At 48.9% G+C, this 27,556-nt stretch overlaps 2 protein-coding genes across 2 annotated transcripts in view; one reads left to right on the plus strand and one right to left on the minus strand.

The window, feature by feature from the left end:
• The first annotated feature begins 6,653 nt into the window (after positions 1 to 6,653).
• Positions 6,654 to 7,770, plus strand: LOC114040173 (formyl peptide receptor-related sequence 7-like). The gene is given in 3 exon segments (XM_027858186.1): positions 6,654 to 6,781; positions 6,783 to 6,916; positions 7,061 to 7,770. Coding segments are annotated over 3 exon segments (972 nt in total).
• Positions 7,771 to 10,395: 2,625 nt separating this feature from the next.
• The window catches only part of PPP2R1A (protein phosphatase 2 scaffold subunit Aalpha), a 35,878-nt gene continuing 18,717 nt past the window's right edge, over positions 10,396 to 27,556 (minus strand). The window contains exons 7-15 of the mRNA XM_027858171.1: positions 17,885 to 17,999; positions 17,687 to 17,757; positions 15,515 to 15,649; positions 14,621 to 14,794; positions 13,287 to 13,347; positions 11,869 to 12,023; positions 11,520 to 11,662; positions 10,957 to 11,048; positions 10,396 to 10,844 (exon numbers count right to left, since the gene is read on the minus strand). Coding sequence (XP_027713972.1) covers positions 10,828 to 10,844; positions 10,957 to 11,048; positions 11,520 to 11,662; positions 11,869 to 12,023; positions 13,287 to 13,347; positions 14,621 to 14,794; positions 15,515 to 15,649; positions 17,687 to 17,757; positions 17,885 to 17,999 — 963 coding nt within the window. The 3' untranslated portion in view covers positions 10,396 to 10,827. The remainder of the gene's footprint in view (positions 10,845 to 10,956; positions 11,049 to 11,519; positions 11,663 to 11,868; positions 12,024 to 13,286; positions 13,348 to 14,620; positions 14,795 to 15,514; positions 15,650 to 17,686; positions 17,758 to 17,884; positions 18,000 to 27,556) is intronic.

The following is a 27,556-nucleotide window of genomic DNA, read 5'->3' on the forward strand; positions in this document are numbered from 1 at the left end:
TTGCCTCAGTTTCCTCATCTGTAAAATGAGCTGGAGAAGGAAATGGCAAACCGATCCAGTATCTCTGCTTAGAAAACCTCAAATGGGATCACGAAGAGTCAGACAGGACTGAAATGACTGAAAAGACTGGCTCTTCCTATTCCAGACACAGAAAAGGCCATAGAGATGGGGGAGGAGGAGATGAGAAGGGAGTGATTTTTTTACTTTCTCAGAATTTCAGAATTTATACTGACAGCCTCCTTGTGTCAATGAGTCCTTCAAGTCCAGACAATGTCCTTGACACATTCACCTAGGCTTTAGATAAGGTAAATTCACCTGGCAAGGCAACGAGCCTTTTTTAACTTATTATATGTCAGGCACTGTGCTGAGTGCTGGGAATATAAATACAAGTAAAAAGAAATACAGCCTCTTCCCTCAAGGAGCTTACATTCTAATGAGGCAAGACAGCAAACATACAAGAGAACTAAAAAGCCAGGAGCGGGGGAGGTGGATGGTGGAGAAGGTCCTTGGGAGAATCAAAGCTTCTTAGTGACTGGGGCATTAAGAGGTTCAGTGACTTACCCAACATCCGATGCCAGGCTTGAATCTTTCTGATTCTGAAGCCTGCCTTTTATTCATTGCCCCACTCTTCCAGATATTTGTGCCTTCCTCACAAAAGTCTCCTATCTCTCTTTGGTATGTGTTCTGTATGTACCTGTGTCACCTAGGGCTCAAGCCCATTTGTCTAAGAAGCTAGTAAAAATACAAATCATATGTCCAATTGGTATGAAAAGTTGAATGCTTTTCTCTTTGGCGGACAACTCCTATAAGTTCCTCATAAAATGTATTTCTTAAAAAAAAAATATGAGTCATAGCTTGGTGACTTGGTGACAACCATTTCACCACCTATGCACAAGCATACCCAACCAGAAACCAGAAAGCACTTACTGTTGTTGAAGTGTTATAGGAAAAGTGTTTCTCAGTGTATGAATTCCCGGGGGGGGGGGGGAACTACTGGCTGAGGTACAAACTTTCAGCTGCTCGAGGAAATGTTGGCTTTCACAAGTATCAAAAAGTTAAGAACTACTCTTTACATCCTCAAAAAGGCAGAGCCTGAAGAGTATAATTCCACACTACTGAATATGAGAATTTTAAATCTGGAACAAAAATCTCAGTGAAATTAACAGGTATCATTTTAATGTTGTTCGGTTGTTTTCAATTGTGTCTGACTCTTTGTGACTCCATTTGGGGTTTTCTTGGCAGAGGGACCAGAGTGGTTTGCCATTTCCTTCTCCAGCTCATTTGACAGATGAGGAAACTGAGGCAGACAAGTGACTTGTCCAGGGTTACACAGCTAGGAAGTATCTGAGGCTAGATTTGAACTCGGGAAGATTCATCTTCCTGACTTCAGGTCCAAAGCTCTATGCAGTATGGCACCATCTAGCAGCCCTTTCCTGTCCATTTCACTCTGCATTAATTCATGTAAGTCTTCCCAGCTTTCTCTGAAACCAATCTCTTCACCATTTCTTACAGCACAATTATATTCCTCACATTTATATATCATAACTTGCTCAGCCATGGTCAAACCCTAAGAGTCCAATTCTTTACCACCTCAAAAAAAAAAAAGCTACAAATATTTCTGTACATCCTTATAGTTTGTTTTGCCTTGAACTAATTAATTCTTCTTTTAATTTACCCTCCCTCTGATTCCCCCTTCTCCCTTTCCCTATTTCCCTGTTGAGTGAAATGTATTTCTGTTCCCAATTATATTTCTCCCTCTTTAGATCAGTTTAGAGGAGTGAGGATTAAGTCAGCTGCTCGCCTCCCCATCTTCTCCTTGTTTGTATAGATGTCTGTGTACCCTAATTAAGAGATAATTTCCCCATTCTTCTCTTAAGCTTATTAAGATATGATAGAATCACTCCCAGGCCTTTGTCTAATTAGATTCCCTCTATGACCCTTGATAATGATCGGGTTCAGAAGGGACACATGTAACATCTCCCCATATTTGCATATAAGTTTATCTTTGTTTATCCCTTATGATTGTTTATTCATATTTAACTTTGTTTTACATTTCTCAGCTTCTGTGTTCGAACTTCAAAGTTTCTATAAATCTATGGTCTTTTCATGAAAAATGCTTGGAACTCCTCTTTTTCACTAAAGGTCTGTTTTTTTCCCAGTTATATTATACCCTGTTTTGTGGGTAAATCACTCATGGCTATAAGCATATATCTTCTGCCTTAGAATATCATATTCCAAGCTCCTTCCTATCAGTGTCTAAGTCACGTATGATCCTGACTGTGGTTCCTTGGTACTAGAATTCTCTCTGGCTACTTGCCGTATTTTTTTTTAACCTTGAAGTTCTAGTCTTTGGCCAAAATGTTCTTGGAAGTTTTCATTTTGAGGTTTCTTTCAGGAGATGACCAGTGGATTCTTCCTATTTCCACTTCATCCTCTGGTTCTAAGAGATCTGGGTAGTTTTTCTTTTAAGATGTCTTGAAATAAAATACCTAGGCCCTTTCAGTTATGATGCTCAAGCAATCCAATGAGTCTTAATTTTTTTTCTTCTTAACCTGTTTTCCAGGTCTGTTGTTTTTGCTCTAATATACCTTACATTCTTTTTTTTTCAGTCTTTTGATTTTGTTTTAATGTTTCTTGTCTCATGGAGTCGTTGGCTTCTATCTGGTCCATTCACATTTGCAGGGAGTTTGCTAGGACAGATTTTGTGCCTCTTAATGCCAAACTTTTAATTCCCTTTTCAATTCCTTGTTCCATACCATAGCTCTCGTTTCTTCTCCATTTTTTTTTCCTCTCATGCTCTCATTTCATTTATAACAAACATATCAAGCTGCTTTTTTAAAACTCTTGCTTTATCTCTTCCAGGAATTTGAGTTGAATTTGTGTCCAAGCTGTGTTTTTCTTCCAGATTTCTTGGAGTCATTCTCTTCTGCCTTTGTCCTGAGCATCCTGTCCCCATAATGATAGTACAGATCCACTTTTTGTTCGCTCATTCTTTCGGCTTCCTTTTTCACTTGATTTTGGGGCCAGACTCTGTGACTTCTGGAGGGAAGGTCCCATTACTGCTTTCTTGGGGTACTGAGTTTTGTAATGTTCCAGGATCTCAAGGACAGCTTAAGATGAAGGCCTGCAAACTTCCAGTGTTCCCCAAGTGGTCTGATCCAGAGCAAGGTCTGATTGCTGTACCCCCACCACCACCACCCCAGTTCCCCATGCTTGGGGAAGTTGGACCTCTGAAAGTTCCTGAACTGAGTTTGAATCGAAGCAACAGTAGATGCTGCTGGACTAAGCCTTCCCAGCTGGGGAACTCTACTGGTTCAGAATAACCAAAGAGGGTTTCCTGCCCTGGTTACTCCTTTTCAGGCTTCAGGCTGTGCCAGAAGCTGGAACTGAGACCCCGCTCTGCTCCCAGGGGCTGCACCACACAGCAGCTCCTTGCTTCTGATTTTTGTCCTCCCTCAGTACTCAGTATAGGACCTCTGGCTGCTCCTTACCTAGAATGTCTCCGCTGGGTGGCGGTCCCTTCCTCAGTCCACCCTGGAACTAGGTAGTAGGTGACAAAACTGTCAGATGACACATACTACTACCCCAGGGCCTCCTCTTCCCTGGTGTACAACCGCTCCCTGCATTGGAATGCTCCGATTGGCACGCTTCTGGCCAGACCCCTGACCTCAGTTTCCACAGACTCATTTCTCTTCCTATGCCAACCTGGCCTGGGAAAATGAGTCACTGTGATTTTTTTGTTTGATTTCCCCATCAAGGTTTGGTCTAGTGCGTTGTCTAGACCCGTTTGAAGGCGTTTTGTTGAGGGAGCTCTCTGTCCTGTTTCCTGCCACTCCACCATCTTGGCTTTGACCTAACTTTCCTGGTACTAGTACAAGGGTGCCACCAACCTCCAAGTCACGCAGGCTCCAAACCAGGAAGTCATCCTCAACTCCTCACTCTCCCACCCCCCAGATCCAATCAGTCATCAAGTCCTGCTGTTTCTACCTTCACAATATCCCTCTGAATTCTCCCTTCTCTCTTCTGATGCTGCCAACCCCCTGGTTCAGGGCCACATCACCTCAGGCCTAGACTTCTGCAATAGCCTGCAGGTTGGTCTCCTTACATCCATTTTCTCCCCACTCCAGTCCAACACTTCTCATCTGTCAAATTGATCTCCCCAAAATTCATAGGTCTGACATTTTCAATGCTCATGTCAACTTCTTTTTCAATCGTGTTCAAGTCTCGGTGACCCCGTTTGGGGTTTTCTTGGCAGAGATCCTAGAGTGGTTTGCCATTTCCTTCTCCTCATTTTACAGATGAGGAAACTGAGGCAGACAGGATGAAGTGACTTGCCCAGGGTCACACAACTATTAAGTGTCTGAGGGTGGATTTGAATTCACAAAGAGTAGTCTTCCTAATTCCAGGTCCAGCACTCTATCCACTGTGCCACCTTGCCGCCTAGGTCTGACTTTATCACCCCTCTACTCAATAAACTCCAGGGGCTCCCTATTATCTCCAGGATAAAATATAAAATCCTCTGACTTTCAGTGCCCTTCATAACCTTTCCAATCTCCTTACACTCTACTCTCCTGCAAGCACTCGGTGACACAATGACACTGATCTTGACCTTGGGGCTGTTCCGTAACAAGACTATCTCCTGACTCCAAGCATTTCACCCGCTGTCCCCCACACCTGGATTCCTCTCTCCCCTCCACCTCGTGGCCTGGAGCCTTTCTCCACCTCCACATCCTAGCTTTCCTGCTTCCCTCCAGTCTACCTGAAGTCCCACCTTCTACAAGGAGCCTTTCCCATCCCCTCTAATCTTCATGCCTTCCCTTCAAGATTCTCCAACTTAGCCTGTCAACATCTTGTTTGTACGTAGCCGTTTGCACGCTGTCTCCCACATTACCGTGAAGCCCTTCGGAACAAGGACGATTTTTTGTTTTCTTTGTATCCCCAGTGCCTGGTACACAGTAAGCGCTTAATACTTGCTGGCTTGACATTTACATAGCTCTCGATAGTTCAGTTTATGATGTTATTACTGTTGTTCAGTCATTTCAGTCACGTCTGACTCTTCATGACCCCATCTGGGTTTTCTTGGCAAAGTTAGAGCGGTTTGCCATTTCCTTCTCTAGCTCATTTCACAGATGAGGAAACTGAGGCAAACTGAGGGTTAAGTGACTTGCCCAAGAGCACACAGCTAGTAACTGTCTGAGGCTGGATTTGAAATGAGGTCTTCCTGATTCAGGGCCTAGTGCTCTACCCACTGGGCCACCTAGCTGCCCCTTTATTGTGTATGTTATCTTATTTAGTACTCATTACAGCCCTTCGAGGTAGTAGATAGGGAAGATAATTTTTTCCCCATTTTACTGATAAACCGGTCTAGAATGAGGAAGCAAGTTCTCCAAAAACATACAGCCAGTTAGGGGTGGAGACAGACTGAGTCTCCTCTCACTTCAAGGCTCTCTCCCACAGACCGAGCTGCCACATAAATTCTGCTCTATGCATCTAAGGAAGGGAAGATATGCATCTTCACAGGAAATAGCACGACCCAATACCAAGGATAAGATGAGCCCTGAGTTCCTCTTTCTGCTCCTTTATCAGAGCTTAGCCTGCCTGCCTGTGTTCACAAATCTTCAAGCCAGCAGAAAGAAACTCTTCAGGAGACTTCAGCAATCTGGATATATCATTTCAGGGTGAGAGCATGGGTCCTGGGGACCCTGGGGAGAGGGAGGCAGGATGCTCCAGGCACCAAGCATAGAGCACAGATGCAAAGGGAGAGGCTGAAGAATACGGGGATACAGGAGGAAGGAAGAACATGGCAGCTGGGGTCTCGGAAAAGAGCAGGAATCAGGAGAGATCCGATTATGCCCCACAGGCTTTGGTCACAGAACTAGAAGGCACCCCTCTGGGATCACCACGTCCAACCCTCTCATTTTACAGATGGAGAAACTGAGGCTCAAAGATGAGGGGTGTCTTGCCTAAGGTCACAGAGCCAATCAGCAGAAGAGTTAGGGCTCCAATTTGTGTCACTTGTGTCCAGTCCCAGGCCCTTGCCAGGGCTCCGTTCCACCCCTAGGAGGCTGCTCTCTCTATGGTCAGTAACTTACATGAGAACAGAAAACCCCCTCAAAGTTAAGGAAGTCCAGAAACAAGTACCTGGTACGATCGTGTGGATATGAATCCAGGAGAAAAAAACAAGAACCCTCATTTTAGTTTCTACTTAATTTTTTCTGCAAAAATACAATATAAATTTATATACTAATTCCGGACCATATACATGTACTCAATGTTTCAGGTAGACTCCCTTAACATAAGAGCATAAACGAAGATGCAAAGGCTTGTTTTGACCCTTTTGTTGTAGACTTGATTTGGGGAGAAATGTTTTGGTTAGGGGGGCTCATGAGGCCTGGTCTTCAAATATCTGAAGGGCAGTCACAAACAGGCATTGGATTTGTTCCTGGTAGTGGACGGAAATCTTCAAAAGGCAAGACTTCGATTGAAACCACAATTGTGATTCTCACTTCTTCTCTTGGGTCCTACATCACATGACCTTGCCAGTACTTGTTTCTAGATTTTCTTAACCCTCTTTGGGTTCTTCCTTATAGAAACGTGCATCGCTGCTACTAGCGACCAACGCAGGTCGGCTGACTGACAAGCGAACCGATAACATGGAGGCGACGTCCCCTCCTCCAGCCAATTCGTCAGAGGCCAAATTTGCCCTCCCCATCCTGTTCTTGGTCCTCCTCTCAGCAACCTCCATCCTGGGTGTGGTCAGTAATGGGTTGGTGATTTGGGTGAATGCCCCAAAACATCACCAGAATCTGGCTCCTCAACCTGGCCGTGGCCAACTTCACCTACGCTGCCTTCCTACCAATTAATGTAGCTGCTTTAGCCTGGGGCCGAGGGGTCTGTAAGCTCTACCACACCCAGGGTAGGCTTACTATGTTTGCCAGTGTCTTCTTAGATCGCATCCTCCAGCCTTTGTGGGCCCGGAACCACCGCACACAATGCCAGGTGGCCCTGACGGCCACTGGGGCCTAGGGCCTGGCACTGGGCTTCTCCAATCCCTACCTAGTATACCGAGACACACACGGACCCTTAACTGGGCTCACGTGTTGTTACAACAGCTACAATCCATGGCGGGGACGAATGGAGCCAGCAGTGAGATGGTACAAGACTCAGGCGGCCATCGATTTTGCGGCCAGCTTTGCAGGGCCTCTACTTGTCATCAGCGGTTGCTCTGGCTTCAGCGCCGCCAACCTCAAGGCTGGAAGGCAGTCAACAAGATCAAACCGGCCCTTACAGGCTCTGATAGCGGTGGTCATAGCCTTCTTCTGCTGCTGCTGCCCTCTGCACCTGGGGACCATCTCGGAGCTGGTCAGCAATCTGAAGAACGACCAAGGCCACAGCCTGCTTCGTTACCTGGCGATGCCGGCCTTCACCCTGGCCAGCGCCAATAGCAGCCTCAACCCACTCCTCTGCTCCTTCATTGGGATGAACTTTCGTCAGCATCTCCTCAGCTCCATGACAGCTGCTCTGGAGCAGGCCCCGGAGGCGGAATCCAAGCCCGGCGGCGCTGCTGGGAACGAGGCCTCTGAACTCCAGGAGAGCCGGGCCCCAAGGGCTGTGCCTTCGGGTACCCGCGTGAGAGCCTGGCTCCTCTCGGTCCATGAGGGTGGGAGGAGCCAGCCTGCTCGCAGTATTGGCCAACCGCTCCTCTTTTATAGGTCTTTGCCTCCGCTCCCTTTACATCCTGAGGGCCCAGGAAAAGTTACACGGATGTGAAAGCGTATCAACCACAAGAGGCGGAGGACTACCAGGGCAGGATGTCAGACACACCGTAAGACAAGGTCACTCTACTGGTGTTACTGGAGAGCGTTCCATTTTGGCTTTCGGGGTGGGCGCCAAAGATATTTTCAGAAATGGCAATAAGGTAAAAACGTTTCAATAAAATAAAAACGTGTGTTTATATACTGATCTGCTACACGAGGCTACATTATTGTAGGTGTTTTGGTGATGGTCTGTACGGGTGAGGCTGAGGTGAAGGGGAGAGCACGTGCCAAGGGAAACTCGGGCAGGAGATGGAAGGTTGTGTACAGGCCAATTTGGCTGGAAAGTAGTCTACAAGCACTTATGAAGCACCTACTATGTGCCAGGCGCTGCCCTACGCACTGGGGATACCAAGGCAAAAGACAGTCCCTACTCTCAAGGCAATCATGCAAACAAAGGTTCCCACTGGAAAAATTCAGGTTAAACAGTGGATATTTCCAGAGGATGAAGAGGGGCTGGGAAGGCCTGCAGGACGCCAGGGAAGCCAAAGGCAGAGGCAAGGGGACAACCAGAAGACCGTGTGGGGGGGGTGGGAGAGATGGGAAGGGCAGGAAGAGCTTGAAGGCCATCCAGAGCATTTGCCAGCTGAACCCGGGAGGTGACAGGGAGCCACTGGAGGTCCTGGAGTAGGAGAGCGGAGCAAAGGACGGACTGGGGAGGAGAGCCTCGAGGCAGGCAGTGCCACCACGGGCATGACACGATGATGCCAACAGAGAGAAGGAACAACGGGATTCAACAACAGATTGGGCCTGGGGTCAAGGATGACGCCTCAGCTGGGAGCCTGGATAAGGGGGGGGAGGGTTTGGGGGAAACAGGGATTCTGGTTTTGAGTCAGACATGCCGAGTTGTAGAGTAGCTTGGGTTGCGCCATCGTGCACAGAGCGCCAGGCTGGAGTCAGAAAGTCCCGAGTTCAAATCTGGCCTCAAACACTTCCCAGCTGGCTGACCCTGAGCAAGTCACTTCACCCTGTTTGCCTCCTTTTCCTCATCTGTCAAACGAGCTGCAGCAGGAAATGGCCAACCACGCCAGGATCTTTGCCAACAAAACCCCAAGTGGGGTCACGAAGAGTCGGACGTGCCTGAAATGACTGAGCAACGAGCGCCAAGCTGTAGATCTCCACCTAGAAAGGACCTAATCCAACCCTCTCAGCTTACAGATAGGGAAACTGAGGCTGAGCAAGGGGAAGTGACCTGTGCCAGGTGTCCTACACACAAACTGCCAGGATCTGAACCCAAGCCCTCTGGCTCCAAAGCCAGCTCTAGCCCCAGGCCACCTGAGATCTTTGGATGAGGAACGTCAGGTGCACAAGGGGAAGGGCTGGCTTGCAGGGCCAGGTCTCTGCTCCCCAGGCCCATCCCTCAAGGGCAGAGTGGAATCCTGCCACGCCTCGTGCTGGGCCTGGAGGGGACGGGGCGGTCATGGGGAGCCGCCATCTCCTCTAAAGCAAAAGAGTCCTGGGCCTGGCCCTCCCCCGGCACACACGTAGCTCGTTTCTAGAAGTGAGACGCCTTTGAGCCTGTCTCAGATAAAATGAGGGGATGCCTGGGATTGTCCTGAAGGACCCTTCCTCTAAGGGGTGACTTCATACAACTCACACATGAAAAGCACCTTCTAAGAGACTGTAAAGCGCTCAGTACCTAATGAGTGGGATGAGCTAGAGCACCAGGCCTGGAGTCAGAAAGACCCAAGTTCAAATCTGGCCTCTGACACTTCCCAGCTGGGTGACCCTGGGCAAGTCACTTAACCCTGTCTGCCTCAGTTTCCTCATCTGTAAAATGAGCTGGAAAAGGGTATCACAAACCACTCCAGGAGCTTTGCCAAAAAAACCCCAAATGGGGTCACAGGGAGTCAGACACAACAGAACAACTGAACCACCACCTCCTGAAGAGCGTTCACAGGCCCTTCCGGCCCCAGCCCTCTGGCTCCTGCGCTCATGGCGGTTCTCCAGCCCATCACTGCTGGCCTGGCATGATGGGTTCATTTCTGCCTGGGCCCTTCCAGGCGTGGAGGGGCCGGTGCTGGGAGGACCCTGCCTGTTTGCCGAGCTATGCCTTCTGGCTCACATCCTCTGCTGAGGCACTGCACTGCACCGCCCCTCTGGCTCTCACCCAAGACCCCAGTAACCACAACACACACAGAAGCAGTGGCCGGGCGTCGGAACACGGGCCCTGGCTCTGAGTTCGCAAGGCCCTGCTCTCAGACCAGGGTGCTGACCACGGCCCCTGAGGCTCCTTCCAGCTCTGACCTGCTGCACTGCCCAAACAGGGCAGACCCCCAAGCCCTGGGACTGGCCGAATCTGTTCATTCATCACCCGCTACTCTGGGGGATGCTCTCTCAGCTCGCCCTCTCGAGGCCCTTAACTGCACCAGACTGTGCCTCAGCTGCACTGTGCCCCAGAGGGGCTGGAGCCACGAGAGAAGGGAAGGTGGCCCCCAACCAGTTCCCTTCTCCGTAAAGTACGGGGCCAGGGCTCAGATGGCCTTTAACAGCCTCTGGATAAACGGGACAATGAAAGGCAAGGTGCAGGGAAGGTCCTTTACCACCCACCCCCATCCCCAAGGCCAGAGACACAAACCCAGGTATTTCCATCCATTTATTTCTCCGTGAAAAGAAAAAAGGAACAAAATTAAAACCACACAGTTGACACAATAAACCACCCACGTTGGGGGCTGAGAGGAGAGCAGGGGGAAAGGGGCCGGGTAAGGGGTCCCCATTGCAGGAGCAGGGGCCAGGGACCTGGGTGACCCCCATCCTGCCCCGCGCTCCCACCCTGCAGGCAGGCAGGGTGGCCATGCCACTCCTTCTGCAGGCCGCTCTGTCCATCCCCCCAGGGCCCCTAGTCTGATGCAGCCCTCCGCCCCTGGGAGAGCAGGGAGGAAGGAGGGGAGCCGTGCCGGAGAGAGGGAGGGGAGCCAGGGGTCAGACCATGCACTGGGAGTCAGAGCCAACGGTGGCCCCCTCCTCATCCAGGGAGGGGGTGCAGAAACACCAGCTCTTTCCTCTTCCATCATCAGGCCAAAGACAGAACTGGGCAGGACAAGAGAGAGAAGGAGAGTGACGCTTTAGCGAACCGGAGTGAGCCTCCGCCGCCCCAGCGCCCGCCCCCAACATCCCCGCAGCCCCTCCCCCAGGGCCGTACCACTGAGTGCCTCCTGAGCGAAGTACTTGACGTCTACATCTTGATCCTGGGTCAGCTTCTCCAAGATAGGCTTCACCTCGCTCTGGAGCGTGCTGGCAGGACAGAAGAAAAGGGATGAGGACAGGGTACACACGTGCCTCAGCAGACTCAGGGGGAAGGACAGGAGAGGGCTGGGAGGGACACTGAAAGACAGTCTTTGGGGGGGCATGGAGAACACACATAAGGGTCAGAGGTCTCTGTGACTGGAGGGGTAAGGGCACACACAGAGGTCATGGGGTCACAGTCTCAGAGGGCTGAAGGGGACCTACAAAGCAGCCAGAGATGTTGGCATTAGGGGAACACGAACGGGTCAGCAGCCTCAAGGGCCAGGGGGACACATTCAGAGATCCACAATCTCAGAGGCTGAGGGGAAGAGGACACAGAGACGTCAGCAGTCTGCAAATCCCACGAGGGGACCGTAAGAAGCTGGGGAGGCAGACTGGTCATCAGTATCCATGGCTGGTATCAGGGGAGTCCGATTCTGGTCAACGGCAAAGAGGGAGAAGGTCCCCCTCCCTCCTCACCTGTTGTCCAGGATGGGCCCAATCTTCTGCAGGGACTTGGCCACGTTGAAGCGGACGTTGGCCACGGGGTCACCCGCCATGCGCAAGACTGTGGGAAGCATGTGTTTGGTGGTGATGTCCTGCCCACAGACCTCAGATAACACCTGGGGAAAGAGGAGGCCCTTGTCTCTTCCGTGCCTGACCACCTGGCAGGCCCCACCCACTGACCATCCATATACCCACAACCCTCCAAGGAGGCTTTCCCCTGGCTCCCAGTGAGCCAGGCCCCATGCCCCCCAGCTCCCTCCATCACTTCTCCCCCAAGGAGCCTGTCCTTTCTCCTTTCCAGTGTGAGGCTAAGGGTTCTCACATTGATACAGAAGAGCGTGGTCATCCGATGCAGATAGTTGGGGTCCCCAGACATGGCCAGGACCTTGGGGATGATGGTGACATGGGCCCAGTCTTTCCCAAACTTCTCCACCAACTTCTTGAGGTTGCTGGTGGCTGCCTCACGGATGGCATATACTGGAAAGGGAGGAGAAGGAAGATAACCTGAGTTTATACTCAAAGTAGAGGGAACTCAGAGCCCAAGGAAAGATCCACAGAAAACAAACAGGAAGCTCAAAACATCATGAAGGCAAGGGGTGTCAAACTGTGATAGAAACAAGGGCTGCCCAGCCATCCACAAGGACCCCTGAGGGCACAGATTCACCTAGAAAACCACGCATGAACCTGTATCCTATTGTATTTTTATTTTGTTAAATATTCCCCAATTACACTTCAATCTGGTTAAGCAACACTCAGGAGTGCTGCAGACCACAAGGCAGGCCCATGTTTGCCACCCACTGGAGGCCCCCCCCCCCCGCCACCCCCCCACCCGCCAAGCCCCCCCCCCCCCACCCCCCCCCCCACCTCCCAGCTGCATCCCCATCAAATCAGCTCTGCCTTGAAGGCAACCAAAGGCGTAGCCCACTCCCCTCCTCCCCTAACATGCCTATACCTTTCCAAATCAAGATAGCCTGTCACCGCCACCACCCTATACATGCTGTCCCTCCCATTAGTCAAGTTTCTCTGTACACCCAGCACTTAAAGGAACACTTAATAAAGGCCTTTTCCTTCCTCCCTCCCTCCTTCCTTTCCTTCCCTTTTTTTCCTTTTCTCCTTTCTTCCTTCTTCTCTTCCTTCTTTCCTTCCTTCCCTTCTTTCCTCCCTCCCTCCCTTCTTCCTTCTTTCCTTCTATCTTTCTTTCCTTTTTCCCTCCTTCCTTTCTTCCTTCCTTCTTCCCTCCCTCCCTTCCTCCTTTCCTCTTCCCTTCCTCTTTCCTTGCTCCCTTCCGTCCACAAAGCTAAGATTTGAACTCAGTTCCTCTCACTCCAAACTGAATAACCTTTCAGGGACACTACACTGGGTAGGGGTGGAGATATATTCACTAGGAAAGACAGCAGGGATTACATGGGCTCACAGGACTGTCCCAGCATGGGCTCATTCTGTCCATCTGCCCTGACTACCATGAAGTCAGTCCCTAAGCCAACTGGACAGGGCCTGGGGAAAGTCAGAGAACAAGGAGAGCGAGATGCCCCCTTCCTTCAAGGCATCACTTGGGCCCCAGCACCTTGGAGAGCTCTCTTCCTCTGCTGTACTCTCCCCTCCTCTAGCCTAGCCTAGCTGCTAAAGAGGAGAGTCAGTAACACAAAGATGGTGGTAGAGTCTTTTGGGAAAAGAGGATTCGTCCCCTAGCCCGGCCCCGCCCCGCCCATGTCACCGAGGCAGAACGGTCCTTCCACTCACCATGATCCACCAGCCAGGCCATGCACAAGGAGTTCAGTTTCTCATCAAAGAATTCCACCCCCTGAGGGAGAGAGGAAGAAGGAAGGGATCAGAGGAACCCCACCTCCTCACCCTAGGGAAGGACACACTGTCAGCAGTCAGCCTGAGGTTTCAATACAGTCACCACCATCCCAGCCTCACAGACAAGGGCCAAGAGCACTGCCGGGACAGAGCAAGAAGGGAGCCAGGCCAGTGCCAAGGGCTTAAAGGGCCTGGCCTTTGAATCCAGCTCTCGTCCTCACAGAGGACTATGGGTATGGAACACTACATACAACATCAAACTTGGATTCTGCTGAACTATTTTTTTCCTCTTCGTTATAAGGAATAGTTTTCTGGGAACCAGATGGAAAGGGATTGAAAATTATGTTGGGAAAACAAAGATTCCGTAAAAACAAAATTGCCTGAAGCCACCCAACTTTACAGGCAGAGCCCAGAGAGTCCCACCAGCTGCCCCTCAGGCCTGGACTCGGTAAGGCATGTCCCAGCCACAGTCAGAAGCCTCTGATTTGCCTACGACCAATGCCCGTCGCCCAGGGCCAAGGCGAGGGTCAGGGTCACTCCTTCACCCCAGCCCCTTCCCACCCCCCACCACCCTCTTCTTCACCCCCAAGGTCACATGCACCACCCCTGAGAGGCTCTGTGACTGATCCAGAACCTTGTAATTCAAGTAACAATCAGACTTCTTTTTGCAGTTTCTTTTAAACTTCTAAACATCCCTGGGAGTCATAGACAAATCTAATAGCGTGGCTTCTTACCGCCATTGTCTAGCCCCAGATCAGACAGCTCAGGGCTCCACCATCAGCTAAATGCCACCCCCAACCACAGCAGAGCATCAAAGACCTGGAAGGGAACTCCAGATTCAGGCTCATCTTGTCCAACAGCCTCCTTTCACAGCTCAGGGGCCCAAGGTCATCTCCATGGGCCTGGGCTCCTCTCCTTGGCCACTGATCCATCCCAAGGAGTGAACTCACAAGGCTCTTAAGTCGGCTTCCCTGCGTCCTCTTCCTCCTTCTCACTACAATAACCTGGTAGACTTGTCACTGTCACAAAAACAGCTCCAGAGGCAAACTCAGCTTCAGAAAGTATTTCCTGGGCACATACTACATGCCTAACACAACGCCAGACATCACGGGGGCAGGGACACAGTCCCTGTAGTAAGGACAGTTTACATGGATACTGGACACGTCTCTGCCCTCAGACAGGAGGGTCCCAGAGGCCCAAATACATTTCGTCCTCCATGATGTCCATCCAGTAGCCTTAAGCAGTGCAGATGTCTGGCCTCCCCTCATACTCACCAGCTGCCCAGCCAGCAGGGGCATGTACTCAATGATGGCCAGTCGCACCCGCCATTTGGCATCCTCTGCCAGCTCCACTATAGCAGGGAGCAGGGACTGGGACAGCTGCCGGATTCCAATGACCTCATTCACACAGTCCAGGTTGGAGATAATGTTCAGTCGTACCTCAGGGCACTAAGGGGAGACCAATGTGTGAGATGGGGTAGGCTCAGAGACAGCAAGCAACCTCCATCATGGCCATTTCCACATACCTCGGGCTGCGTCCTCTCTTCCTCCCCATTCGCTCCCCCTCCCCCACATCACCCCCTCTCCACACTGACTCAGGATGAGAAGGCAGATGCGCTTCCTTGAATCCGTCACTAAGCAAAAAAATTCAGCCCACGCAAACCACTCACCTCTAACACAGACACACACAGACGCACACATACACACATACACACAACTGTTCCCTTGGTAGTCAGAGGGACAAGGAGCCTGTAGAAAGCTGGAGAGAAATCAGGGAAATCCAGGGAAATCCGTGGGAACTAAGATGGCATTTAACCCAACCCCATGATGAATGCCCTCTACAACACCCCTGACAAAGGCAGAACACACCACACACACACACACACACACACACACACACACACACACACACGAGAACAAGGGTGGCATCATTTCCAGAACCAGCCCCACCCTGGTCATTCTCCTGTAAATATGCTCCATTCACATTAATGGCCCATCCTTATCCTGGGGCGTTCAGAAGGGGACACCACACTCCAGATGAGACGTGACCAGGGCAGTGGACAGCAGATCCATCTACCCCCTCACTCTGGACCCTTAACCTTGAGATCCGTGAGCCTGCAATCTCCTCACACTCCCCCAAGCCAAACATCTGGTCCCTGGCACGCTTACCTCATCCTTCAGCTGGGCCAGGAAGAGAGGAAGGAGGTGCTCAATGGTGTTGTCTTTGCCCAGAATGGGCGAGAGACCCATGATGACTGAAGCCAAGGCTGACTTCACATGCTGGTTGGCATCTGACACCAGCTCCTGGAGGGTAGGGAAGAAAGGTCGAGATATGGGTCAGAAGATACGCACCCAGTGGTCCCCTGTGGGCCACACTGCCTACAATACCCGTGAAGCCCTAGGGCAATACCCATTCCCACCCCTCCTCACCCCTCTGGAGTTCTGAGAACCCAGGAACGGCCAGGAGTCACAGGTCCTGTTCTCCTAATCAGAGATAATCGACCAAGGCAGGTTCCCATGCTGTCTCTGGGTGGAGTTCCCAATTTCCAATGGGTGAGGCTGTGCTATCACTAACTCTAGTTAGGATGTGAGAGCTGGAAGGGCCCTCAATCATCTGGTCACCAAACAGAGGACATTTGAGTCAGAAAGGAACTGAAGAGGGTAACTGGTCAAACCCCTAACTTAGAAATGAGGCTCAGGTCTGTCAGAAGACCTGCCCAAGGTCACCTAGCCAGCATGCGCCAGGGCTGAGATTCAAGCCCCCGGTGTTCCTTCCAATCTGCCATGTTCTCTCTCCCACACATCCCAAACACACAGCACCAAATGCTTCAATATTCTCTGAGGAAATGCTCACCACACGGGTTCAGCCTAAATACACCCCTGAAAAGGTCAGGGCTGGGCCCAAAGACCCCTCACAAACCAAGCCCAAGCCACCGCTTATGCCCCCACAAGCAGGCTGGGGGGGAGGGAGGGGGGCTCCAGCCGTCTTTACCTTAACACACCACTAGAAGGGACCCTAGAAGTCACTTCTTCTGGCCAGAAAGGCTCTCTCTAACACCACCAAGTGTCCATCTACCTCTATGCTGAGCAGAGCGCCAGGTACATACGAGGCTCACTGACTGCCTGAAACCACCAGTGACGGGCACCCCAGAGGCTCCCACAGGAGAGTGCACCCACTGGCCCTGGCTTGGCTTCAGAGCTTCTCCTGAAAGAGCATTGGTCACCTCCCCAATGCGATTTCACTTCTTCAGGTCATGTATCCCCACTTCTTTTATCTGATCCTCAAATGCAATTATCATGTACCTTCCCACCCGAGGCACCCTCCACTTTGCAGATGCCCTTCATAAAGAGACCACCACGGTCCCCACTACCAGCCTCCCAGGCCCCTAAACAGGGACACAGCACTGTTCACCTGGCCTCACGGAACCACTTCTACTCACCCTACACACCATCCCTCACCCCACCCCCCCAGCATCCTCCTCACAAGAGACAAACCCACAGACTGTAGGGCAATGTTCTTAGTGTCTGGAACCCCTTGGGCAGGCAATCAGTGAGGCCTAGGGACCCCTGCTCAGTAGCATGCCTTTAAATGCATAAAGTAAATTACCCTAGATTACAAAGGAAATGAATTAAATTGAAGTGCTGTCATCAAAACATTTTTTAAAAAGGGGGCGGGAGGGAGTTCCCAGACCTCAGGTTAAAAAGAACACTGGATCTGAAGTCAAAGATCTCTTATCAACATCCCCCCACAAGCAAGCTCTGAGCCTGCTCAGCTCCCTCAGCCCCTGGGAAGGGGACAAGTCCCATGGCTCCTCTGACCCTCAGTTCCATCATCTGTAAGATGGGAAGAGTAGGACCTGCCTTGTCTATCCTCACAAGGCCATGGCCTTTGTAAACCCAAGAGCTCTACAGGTTAGGCTGAATGGCTGATTGTTTGTGGGGTTTTTTATGAAAAGGTTGACATATGAGGAATCCAGAGCTTCACACAATCCTCCTCTTCTGCTACACTAGGTATATGGAAATGCTTGTTTTATTTGGTGTTTCTATAGTGCAGAATGTTTAACTGACACAAATGAGGAAGAAAGGCAGCTGGGCCTTAACATCAGAGGACCAGGCCGGCCCCATCGCTCTCGCTTTAACTTTCTGAGGCTGTTTCTACACCCAGCATGTGAGGATCACAGAAGTGACTCAGGAAGACCTAAGAAATCAAGTCTGAATCCCCTGTACAGATGAAAAGACTGAGGCCCAGAGTGATGCGATGCCCTCTACAACCCAAAGCTGGGGGAAATTGGGGGCTATACCCTCATCCCAGCTCCCCCTGCAGCTATCCCATCCACCCACCTTGATGCAGGGCAAGATCTGGGTCATGATCACATTCTCCCGGCAGTCTGAAGAAAGATTCTCACAGAACTCTGTGGGCAGAGAAAGGAAGGAGAGGCCTGAGCGACATCTGTCACTGTAGCCCACCCCCATCCCTACACATATGACCCCCACCCCTCCTCCCCCTCCCCACCGAGGCCCGAGTCCCCAAGCACCAACCTTTGACCTTGTGGGAGGCCGCTGCCCTCACCTCGGCCTCACAATCTTTCATGAGGTTCTGAAAGGCAGGGACCAAATCCGTCTTGGTGATCTCCGGGCCAACTGCCTTCTGGAGCTGCCAGAGTGACAAAGGGAAGCACATAGGGTGAGGAGACAAGAGGACGGAAGGTTCTGCCTCTGACTCCTCAATTCTGACAGGTCATCATGATCCCACCAGCTCTGGTCTGGGAGGAGACAGAACATGAGGCTCATGAGACAAGGGTAAAGGGATCTGAGCCTTGGACTTCTTGTCCAAGGTCAGGCGCCGGCCATCCAACAACCCATTCCATTCCTCCCCCCTTTCTCCTCTCCTTTCAGAAAAAGTTAGTGCCGAGTGAGAATTCTGCAATTCTAGGCCTAATGCAAAAGGAGGCAAGGTCAGAACAGATGAGCTACTCACTAACGGGAACCAGGGCCTGACCACATCCCCTCGCTCCTGGCCTCCGTGTCCTTCTCTTTAAAACAATGGAAACCTCACAGGGTCGCTGTGGAGAGCCAGCCCGGTGAGCAGCGCCGCTCCCCCGGCCACCCTCTGAGCGAGGGAAGGCAAAAGCCATAGACGAAGAAGCCGATCCACCACCCAGGCAGCAGGCCAGGGTCCACACTGCTCCATCACCCCGGGGAGCAGGCAGCAATCCAACCACTACTACCCTCGCTCTACAAAGGAAGCAACAACATGGCTCCCACACATTCCCTGTGATTCCACCACTCAGATGTAAGCTCCTTGAGGGCATAGGGACTGTCTGGCTTTTGCCTTTGTCTCCACGTGACCAGGCACAGAGTAGGCGCTTAACAGTGCTTTTTCATTTATTCTAACAATAAGAAATCACACAGCTCTAATGTTACAAAGGTTTGCAAAATTCAAGGCCATCTGTGGGGAGCACTCTCTTCTCCCTTCTGCCACACCTCAGAAGTCCTCTTTCTAGTCCTCTCTCCCTCTTGTGCATGCGCGCACATGTATGCCAGTCTACAAAAAGAGGGCTCTTCATATATCCCACAGAAGTCGAAGACAGAGAAAAGTCCCAAATGTACATATTTTTATTTATATTAGGATGGAATCCCATCAGTTGAGTGGCTAAACAACTGTATTATATGAACATAATGGAATAAATATTATGGTGCCATATAGAAAGAACTCCGGGAAAACTGGGAAGACTTGTCTGAACTGAGGCAACGTAAACAGAACCAAGAGGATGCTTTACGCAACAGAAGGAGAATCAGGAAAGACATCGGACCTCTGGGACATGCAGGGACCTGTCCTGATTTCAGAGGACTGAGTAAAGATGAGCGCCTTCTTCCCATGAGGAAGGCGGGAACCACAGATGCAAGAGGAGGCACCTGCTGTCCATCATGCTTAACTGGACTCACAGACTCTCGAGGTTGGAAAGATCTTAAGTACACGCGGGCCAACACTCGCCAGGATAAGGACTGCCTCTAGAACATCCCCAACAAGGGGTCAGGGTTTGACTTTCTAGGGCAGCCCATTCCACTCCGGGTGACGTGAGTGAGAAGGGTTTCCTCAGATCAAGCTTACCATCTGTTTCTTTGGTAATCCCTGCTACAGTGAGAGATGTGCCCTCCAGGACCAAGCAGAACAAGACCAAGCCCTCTGGATCCACCTTAAATGTTCTCTTCTCCAGACTAAACATGCCTATGTCTCTGAGCCAATTCGTGCCCGGAACATGCAAGACCCTTATGCCCTTTCATCACCCTGGCCTCCCTCCTCTGCTTGCCCTCCAGCTGATCAACATCCTTCCTTCTGATGCCAGAAAACAACCACAGGCCCTCCAACCCGAGCGCAGGTCAGCCAGGAACACTAGGCTTTCTTTCTCAAGGCAGCCTTCAATCATGGCGGCACCTGCAGCTGCTGCCATGACACAAGAACCTCAAGCACACTCTGGGACGAGTTGCTGCAAGCAAGCCACATTTCTCCCGGGCCGTTTCCCACAGGTATCCAGCTAACCTCCTGCACCGAGAGCCTTCAGTAGCTCCCCAGTGCCCCTGAGATAACACAAATGTCTCAGCTTGATGTCTAAAGCCTCCGACCATCCGTCTCCAGCCTCGGAAGATCTATTCCATATTATTCTCTTTTAGATACTCTTAGGTTCCAGCCCAAAAGAACTATAACTGGCCCCTGAACTGAGTCTCTCTCTCTGGTCTCCGCACCTTTGCACAGGCTGTACACCTTCCCCGGAATACACTCCTTCCTTACCGTTTCTTCTTAGAAATCTCATATTCTTTTGAGGATCAACCCAGGCCAACTTCTACTCAAAGCCTTTCCCCATCCTCCAGCTGTTAATGCTCTCTCCCTCTTCAAATGGCCATAGAGTTATCTCTGGGTGTGTTACAGCCACCAGTAAAATGTTCCCTCTCTGAGGCACGGACTTTGGGGATCTATATATGCCCAGGACCCACCTGGAATGGGGGCCTGCACAGTAATCAATACTTGCTGAACTGAATTAAATGTCTTTATTTTTTTTAAATAACTAATTTATTTTTAGTTTTCAACATTCATTTCCACAAGATTTTGAGTTTTGAATTTTCTCCCCCTCCCTCCCCTCCCCACTCCCCAAGACAGCATGCAATCTGATACAGGCTCTACTTATACATTCACATTAAGCATATTTTCACTTTAGTCATGATGTAAAGAAGAATTAGAACTGATGGAACCACCAGAAAGAATAAACAAAACAAAACAGATGATAAAAAAAAAGAGCAAATAGTCTGCCTCGATCTATATTCAGACTCCATGGTTCTTTCTCAGGATGTGGATAGCATTTTCCATCATGAGGCTTTAGAGATGTCTTAGATCCTTGCATTGCTGAGAAGGGCTAAGTCTGTCAATATCAGTCATCGCACAACGTGGCTGTTACTATGTACAACATTCTCCTGGTTCTGCTCACTTCACTCAGCATCAGTCCACACAAGTCTTTCCAGGTTTTTCTGAAGTCCCCCTGTCCATCATTTCTTATAGCACAATAACATTCCATTATATTCATACACCACAACTTGTTCAGCCATTCCCCAATTGATGGGCATCCTCTCAATTTCCAATTCTTTGCCACCACAAAAAAGAGCTGCTATAAATATTTTTGTACACATGGGTCCTTTCCCCATTTTTATACTCTCTTTGGGATACAGCCCTAGAAGTGCTATTGCTGAGTCAGAGGGTATGTACAATTTTATAGCCCTTTGGGCATAGTTCCAAATTGCTTTCCAGAATGGTTCAATCAGTTCACAACTCTACCAAAAATGCATTAGTGTTCTAATTTCCCCTCATCTTCTCCAATACATTCTGTTTCCCCAAGATTTTCCTGTTTTGTCATGTCAGCCAATCTCATAGGTGTGATGTGGTACCTCAGAGCTGTTTGATTTGCATTTCTCTAATCAATAGTGATTTAGAGCATTTTTTCATGACTATAGATGGTTTTAATTTCTTCCTCTGAAAACTGTCTATTCATATCCTTTGACCATTTATCAGTTGGGGAATGACTTGTATTCTTATAAGTTCGACTCAGTTCTCTATGTATTTTAGAAATGAGGCCTTTATCAGAAACACTGGCTGGAAAAACTGTCTTCCAGCTTTCTGCTTCCCTTCTAATCTTGGTTGCATTGGCTTTGTTTGTGCAAAAACTTTTCAATTTAACGTAATCAAAATCATCCATTCTGCATTTCATAATGTTCTCTATCTTGTTTGGTCATAAATTCTTCCCTTCTGCATAGATCTGACACGTAAACTATTTCTTGCTCTCCTAGTTTGCTTATACTTACCAGTCTTTATATCTAAATTACGTACCCATTTTGACTTTATCTCGATTCCAGTTTTCCCAGCAGTTTTTTTGAATAGTGAGTTCCTGGAATCTTTGGATTTACTCATCAGTAGATTACTATAGTCACTGACTATTGCATCTTGCATACCTAAACTATTCCACTGATCCACCAGTCTATTTCTTAGCCAGTACCAAATGTTTTTATAAACTATCTGTGAGGTTGATGGTTTTTAGAATCACAGTTTTAGAGCTGGAAGAGATCTTTGAAACCTCCTAATTCAACCCCTTCATTTTACAGATGAGGAAACAAAGGCTCAGGGAGGCAAAGGAACCGACCCAAGAGAACCTGAGTGGAGTCAGCTGCCCCTAGAGCCAGGGGGCACACCCACGACCTCTGACTCCAAACCTGTCACACCAATGTCCCCTAAAGATGATTTGGGACCATCAAAGGGCAGCCCCTTTGACTCTAGGGGACCTTGCATTATCACTACACTCTTCCTGACACCTTGACGTTAGAAGTGACCAAAAGTAGCCTAATCTCCCACTGGAAAGAGATGGTTCCCCTCCCAGCAGGTCCTCACGTGCTCAGGTACAAGATGGACTAAAGGGGGTTTCTGAAGTCCCTGTGGACTGGGGGGAAAACCTGGACTGGGGTAGAAGGCTCGTTCATCACTTATTCCATCTCCCCAGCAGATATTAAAGGATGGAATAAGAAAATAATACATTTTACTATGTGTGTGATCTGAAGACTGGAATAGCTAGAGTAAAGGAGGTCTTGGCCCAAAAGGTTGGCTACATGGTGGTACATTTTGGGGCCAATCTTATTGGATGCTACGTCCAAGGCCCAAATGATGAAGTGAGAAAAGCACAGGACTGTCATTTATCAGCTGTGTGACACTAGGTCTATCACTCAACCTCTCTTGGCCTCAATTTCCTAGAGCTCATTAAGTATCTACTATGTTGTAACGTTACCAAAATGGTTGGTTGGTGGTTGTCCTTCATTCTCAAAGCGGACCAAAATGACATCACTACGCTAGAGTTGAGTTTCAGTGCGTCCAAGTGCGGGTGATCAGTCCAATACGAGTTCAGAATGCTCTACCACAGGTCAGGGACAATTAGTAGGTAAAATGGTCAAATGGTAAAATGGTCATGTCTTTTGATTCGTGCGTAAATTGGATTTAAGTGAGGCAGAGTTGCACAGAGTTGTCAGCCTCACTCTCTCCTCCAGAGTCATCACAGTCCAGGGGTACCAAACTATTTATCAATGAAAAGAGTGACCACACTGACACAATTAAAGCTTCTCCAGCTCCTGAAGTACTGAAAGACCACGTAGTCTCCAGTGCCCCCAGAAAGCACCGTGGATACCAACATGACAACGAAACTTCCCTCCTGCCATCAAGGAGCTTGCCTTGGCAGACAGACCCCTAGAAGTAGATGCAGAATAAGAGCCAAGATCATTTTACCTAGGGACAAGCTGGGGGAGATAAGAAAACGCCTCTCATAGGAGAGAGAAACAGCCAGGGTAAAGCCCAAGAGCTAGGTCACCACTGGGCCTGTAGTCTACAACACACCCCAAGCTGGCTCTCAGCACTGTGCTACCTTGCGTCAGGAGGCACAGGCGCTGTAAGGAGGCCAGAGGAGGGCTGCACCCAGTGATGGGATTGGGGCCTACAACAGAGCTCAAGCTGGCTCTCAGCACTGTGCTACCTTGTGTCAGGAGGCACAGGAGCTGTAAGGAGGCCAGAGGAGGGCTGCACCCAGTGATGGGGTTGGGGCCTACAACAGAGCTCAAGCTGGCTCTTGGCACTGTGCTACCTTGTGTCAGGAGGCACAGGAGTTGTAAGGAGGCCAGAGGAGGGCTGCACCCAGTGATGGGGTTGGGGCCTACAACTGAGCTCAAGCTGGCTCTTGGCACTGTGCTACCTTGTGTCAGGAGGCACAGGCACTGTAAGGAGGCCAGAGGAAGGCCTCTCGGTGTCAGGAGGCACAGGCACAGTAAGGAGGTCAAAGGAGATCAATCTTGCTGCCTTGAGTAAGCCTGGATTATTTGATTAGAGCTGCCCAAAAGCTGTCTGCCTCTGGAAGGCTTCATCTGCTCCATCTCCTTTAGGCCTGTCCTATTCCACATTATTCCATTTCATGTAATGACAGTTCAGCCCAACTTGCCAGCCTGCTTCCCTCTCACACAACGTTCCATCTCCTCTCTCCAAGCCTCTCACAGGCTGGCTCCCATACCAGAAACACACTCACCCTCACAGGAAACTGAGCTTCTTACAAGCTCTCCTATGAGAGGCGTTTTCTTATCTCCCCCAGCTTGTTCCCAGGTAAAATAAACTTGGCTCTCATTCTGCATCTACTTCTATGGGTCTGTCTGCCGAGGCAAGCTCCTTGATAGCAGGAGGGGAGTTTCATTGTCATCTTGGTATCCACAGTGCCTGGCACATAACAGGCACTTAACAAATGCTTATTAACCAGTCGAACCACTTCACCAGAGATCTTCCATGGATGTGAAATACTTGGTTAATCTTCAGACATCACACAAATAGTGGCTACTCGCCAGGAACTCTAACAGGGTTTTCCAGCCTGTCAATTGCTTCTGAACCCTGAGATTCTGTGACTGGGTCCTCTACCCTCCCATGACCATGGAGTAGCCAATATGGAATGAGTCTGTGCTAAGAAGGTATTTCCAAATCTCTTCAGCTGCATTTCTGAAATGGTTCTTCTGCTAAGATTCGACTCTAACAGCCTAGGATGTCTGCAGAGACCAGAAGTAACAAGGACAGGGTTGTGTCAGCTACGTTAGAAACACAGCAAGAGAAGAGGAAGAATGGAGAATCAAGCCAATAGGCCTGAGACTCTGAATCTAAGGGACAAAGACACCCTCGGCCTAAAGGGGACCAGACAGCTCTTTCCAAGAGGTGAATTTTCCTGGGGAATTCTTGTTGGGAGGATAAATGCTAATAATAATTCAAGTTACAACTTACTCCAGTGCCTGCTGGGTAACATCCTATGTGCTAATCTGTGCTAGTCCTTAGCCTGGGATTTGGCAACCTCTCAGAATTGGCCCCAACCACCATTCTGCTGGACAGAGAGTCACACCAGATCCAATTCTCATAAGTGGGAGCGAGGCTGTTACCACAATGACAACCTACTTAATGACAGCAGCAGTAAGTTATCTGGGACCTAACCATGTGAAAAACCTGTCAAGGCAGAAGCTGGAGTATAATATGTAACTTACTAAAATGCAGAATTACTAGCTTGTATTTCTATAATAGCCATATGAAGGAGCTGAAACAACCATCCCAATTTTACAAAACAGGAAACTATTTCCCCAATTGATAAATGGTCAAAGAATATGAACAGACAGTTTTCAGATGAAGAAATCAAAGCTACCTATATAGTCATATGAAAAACTGCTCTAAATCACTACTGATTAGAGAAATGCACGTTAAAACAACTCTGAGATGCCCCCTCACATCTATCAGGTTGGCTAATATGACAGAAAATGAAAATGATAAATGTTGGAGGGGATGTGAGAAAAGTGGGACACTAATGCACTGTTGGTGGAACTGTGAACTGATCCAACCATTCTGGAGAGCAATTTGGAACTACGCCCAAAGGCCTATAAAACGGTGCATACCCTTTGATCTAGTAATACCACTTCCAGGTTTGTACCCCAAATAGATCAAAGAAAAGGGAAAAGGACATATTTGCGCAAAAATATTTATATCAGCGTTTTTTTGTGGGGGCAAAGAATTGGAAACTGAGGGGATGTCCATCAACTGCTGTATGGTTGAACAAGTTGTGAACTGTGATTGTGATGGAGTACTACTGTGCTATAAGAAATGACAAGCTGGTGGATTTCAGAAAAACCTGGAAAGATTTACATGAACTGATGCAAAGGGAAGTAAGCAGAATCAGGAGAACAGTATGCACAATAAAAGCAACACTGTAAGATGATCAACTGTGAAGGAGTTAGCTATTCTCAGCAATATAACGATCTAAGACAATTCCAAAGGACTCATGATGAAAAATACTTTTATTCTTCAGAGAAAGAACTAACGGGATCTGAATGCAAATCAAAGCATACAATTTTTCAGTTTATTTTTTACAGGTTTTTTTTTTTTGGTCTATGTTTCCTTTCACAACATGACTAATATGGATTGTGTATCCAAAACTACATCAGATTGCATAATATATCAGGGAGGGGGAAGGTCTGAGAGAAGGAGAGAATTTGGAACTCAGTATTTTAAAAAACAAATGTTAAAAATTGTTTTTACATGTAATTGGGGAAAAGTGAAATATTAAATAAAAAGATAAACCAAAAATTGCTCTTATATATAATTGGGAAATATATCTATGCATACGTATATATACATATACACACACACACACACACACACACACATATCCATGCTTAACACTGGCCTTCTTTAGGGTGGGGAGGGAAAGGAAGTGGAAAAAAAAAATAAAGTAAAAAGTAAAGCAGAGAACAAAAGAAAACCTACAAGGAAGCAAAGAAAAGCTGGGCAGTTTCGAAAACAATGTGTAGTATTTATTACATAGGTTTTCTTGAAATGGAAATTTACTGTTGGTATTGCATCCTTTCTTATGATCTGCTATATACACAGCAATGCTGGTTTTTTTTTTGCTTTTCTCATTTTATTTTTAAGTTTAAAATAAATTTGAAATTTTTTTTAAAAATAAAAAACAGAAATGTATGGCTCAGGGAGTTCAAAGGATTCACCCAGACTCACGAAGCTATGGAGAGGCAACACAGCACAGAGGAGCAGAGCAGAAGATCTGCACTGAAGTTCCACTTCTGATAAATATGACCTTGGGCAAGTCACTTAACCACTCAGTGCCCTAGGCTAGAGATGTCAAGCAAAGGCCAAACCAAATTAAAATGGAATCGGGAAATATTTAACAAAATAAATAAAATATAATGAAACAAAGATCACATCACATTGTAAAACTAAGCTGGCAGCTGGCCCCCAGGGATTCTCACATATGGACTTTATCGTTCAGTGGCGTCCGACTCCTCATGACCCCATCTGGGGTTTTCTTGGCAGAGATACTGGAGTGGTTTGCCATCTCCTTCTCCAGTTCACTGTACAGATGAGGAAACTGAGGCAAACAGGGTTGAGTGATTTGCCCAGCCTCACACAGCAGTAAGTGTCTGCGGCTGGATTTGAACTCCAGACCCAGTGTTCTGTGCACCATGGCGCCCCCACCTGCCCATGGATGGAACAGTGGCGCCCATTTTCATCTGAGTTTGACACTCGCTCTTAGGTGACTCCAAGTTGCAAAGAAGTTGCTTCCCTGAATTGGTGGAAGGAGTTTCTTCATCTGGGAATTGCCTAATCCAAAGAAAATCATAAATCCGGTCCCTATCCCCAGCCCTTCTCCTGCACAGCTCTGAGGTGTCAGTACCCAAACAGGAACCCAGGGCACTGAATTTCTGGTTCTAGGTCCTTTCGAATGCGGCCCACCACCTCCCAGAAAGGCACAGGACTGGCACGGAGGTGGAAGGTGTAAAGGAAAGACCTTTCCTTTCTGGCCAGCACACCAGACATGGCTAGGGCTGACTGACTGCAGATGGGCAGACCCTTGCATTATTTCATCAGCTCAGTACACGTTATAACCTGCAAATACTTTCCTGCTTGGGAGGGACACGGATGACCTAGCAGTCACTCTAGAGGAGGATGCGGAACCACATAAAAGTGGGGCAGTCACTTGGATCTGGGCCCAACAGTCACTAAACTGGGCACGCCCGCTGACCCGACAACAGCAGCATAGTGACATCAAAGACAGTAGAAAAGGGCTCAGATGCTGCTCTTCTGCGGTAGTACAGAACTGGAAA

The sequence above is a fragment of the Vombatus ursinus genome, unplaced genomic scaffold (assembly GCF_900497805.2).
Source record: "Vombatus ursinus unplaced genomic scaffold, bare-nosed wombat genome assembly UNPS02012758.1, whole genome shotgun sequence".
In the NCBI taxonomy this organism is placed as follows: domain Eukaryota; kingdom Metazoa; phylum Chordata; class Mammalia; order Diprotodontia; family Vombatidae; genus Vombatus; species Vombatus ursinus.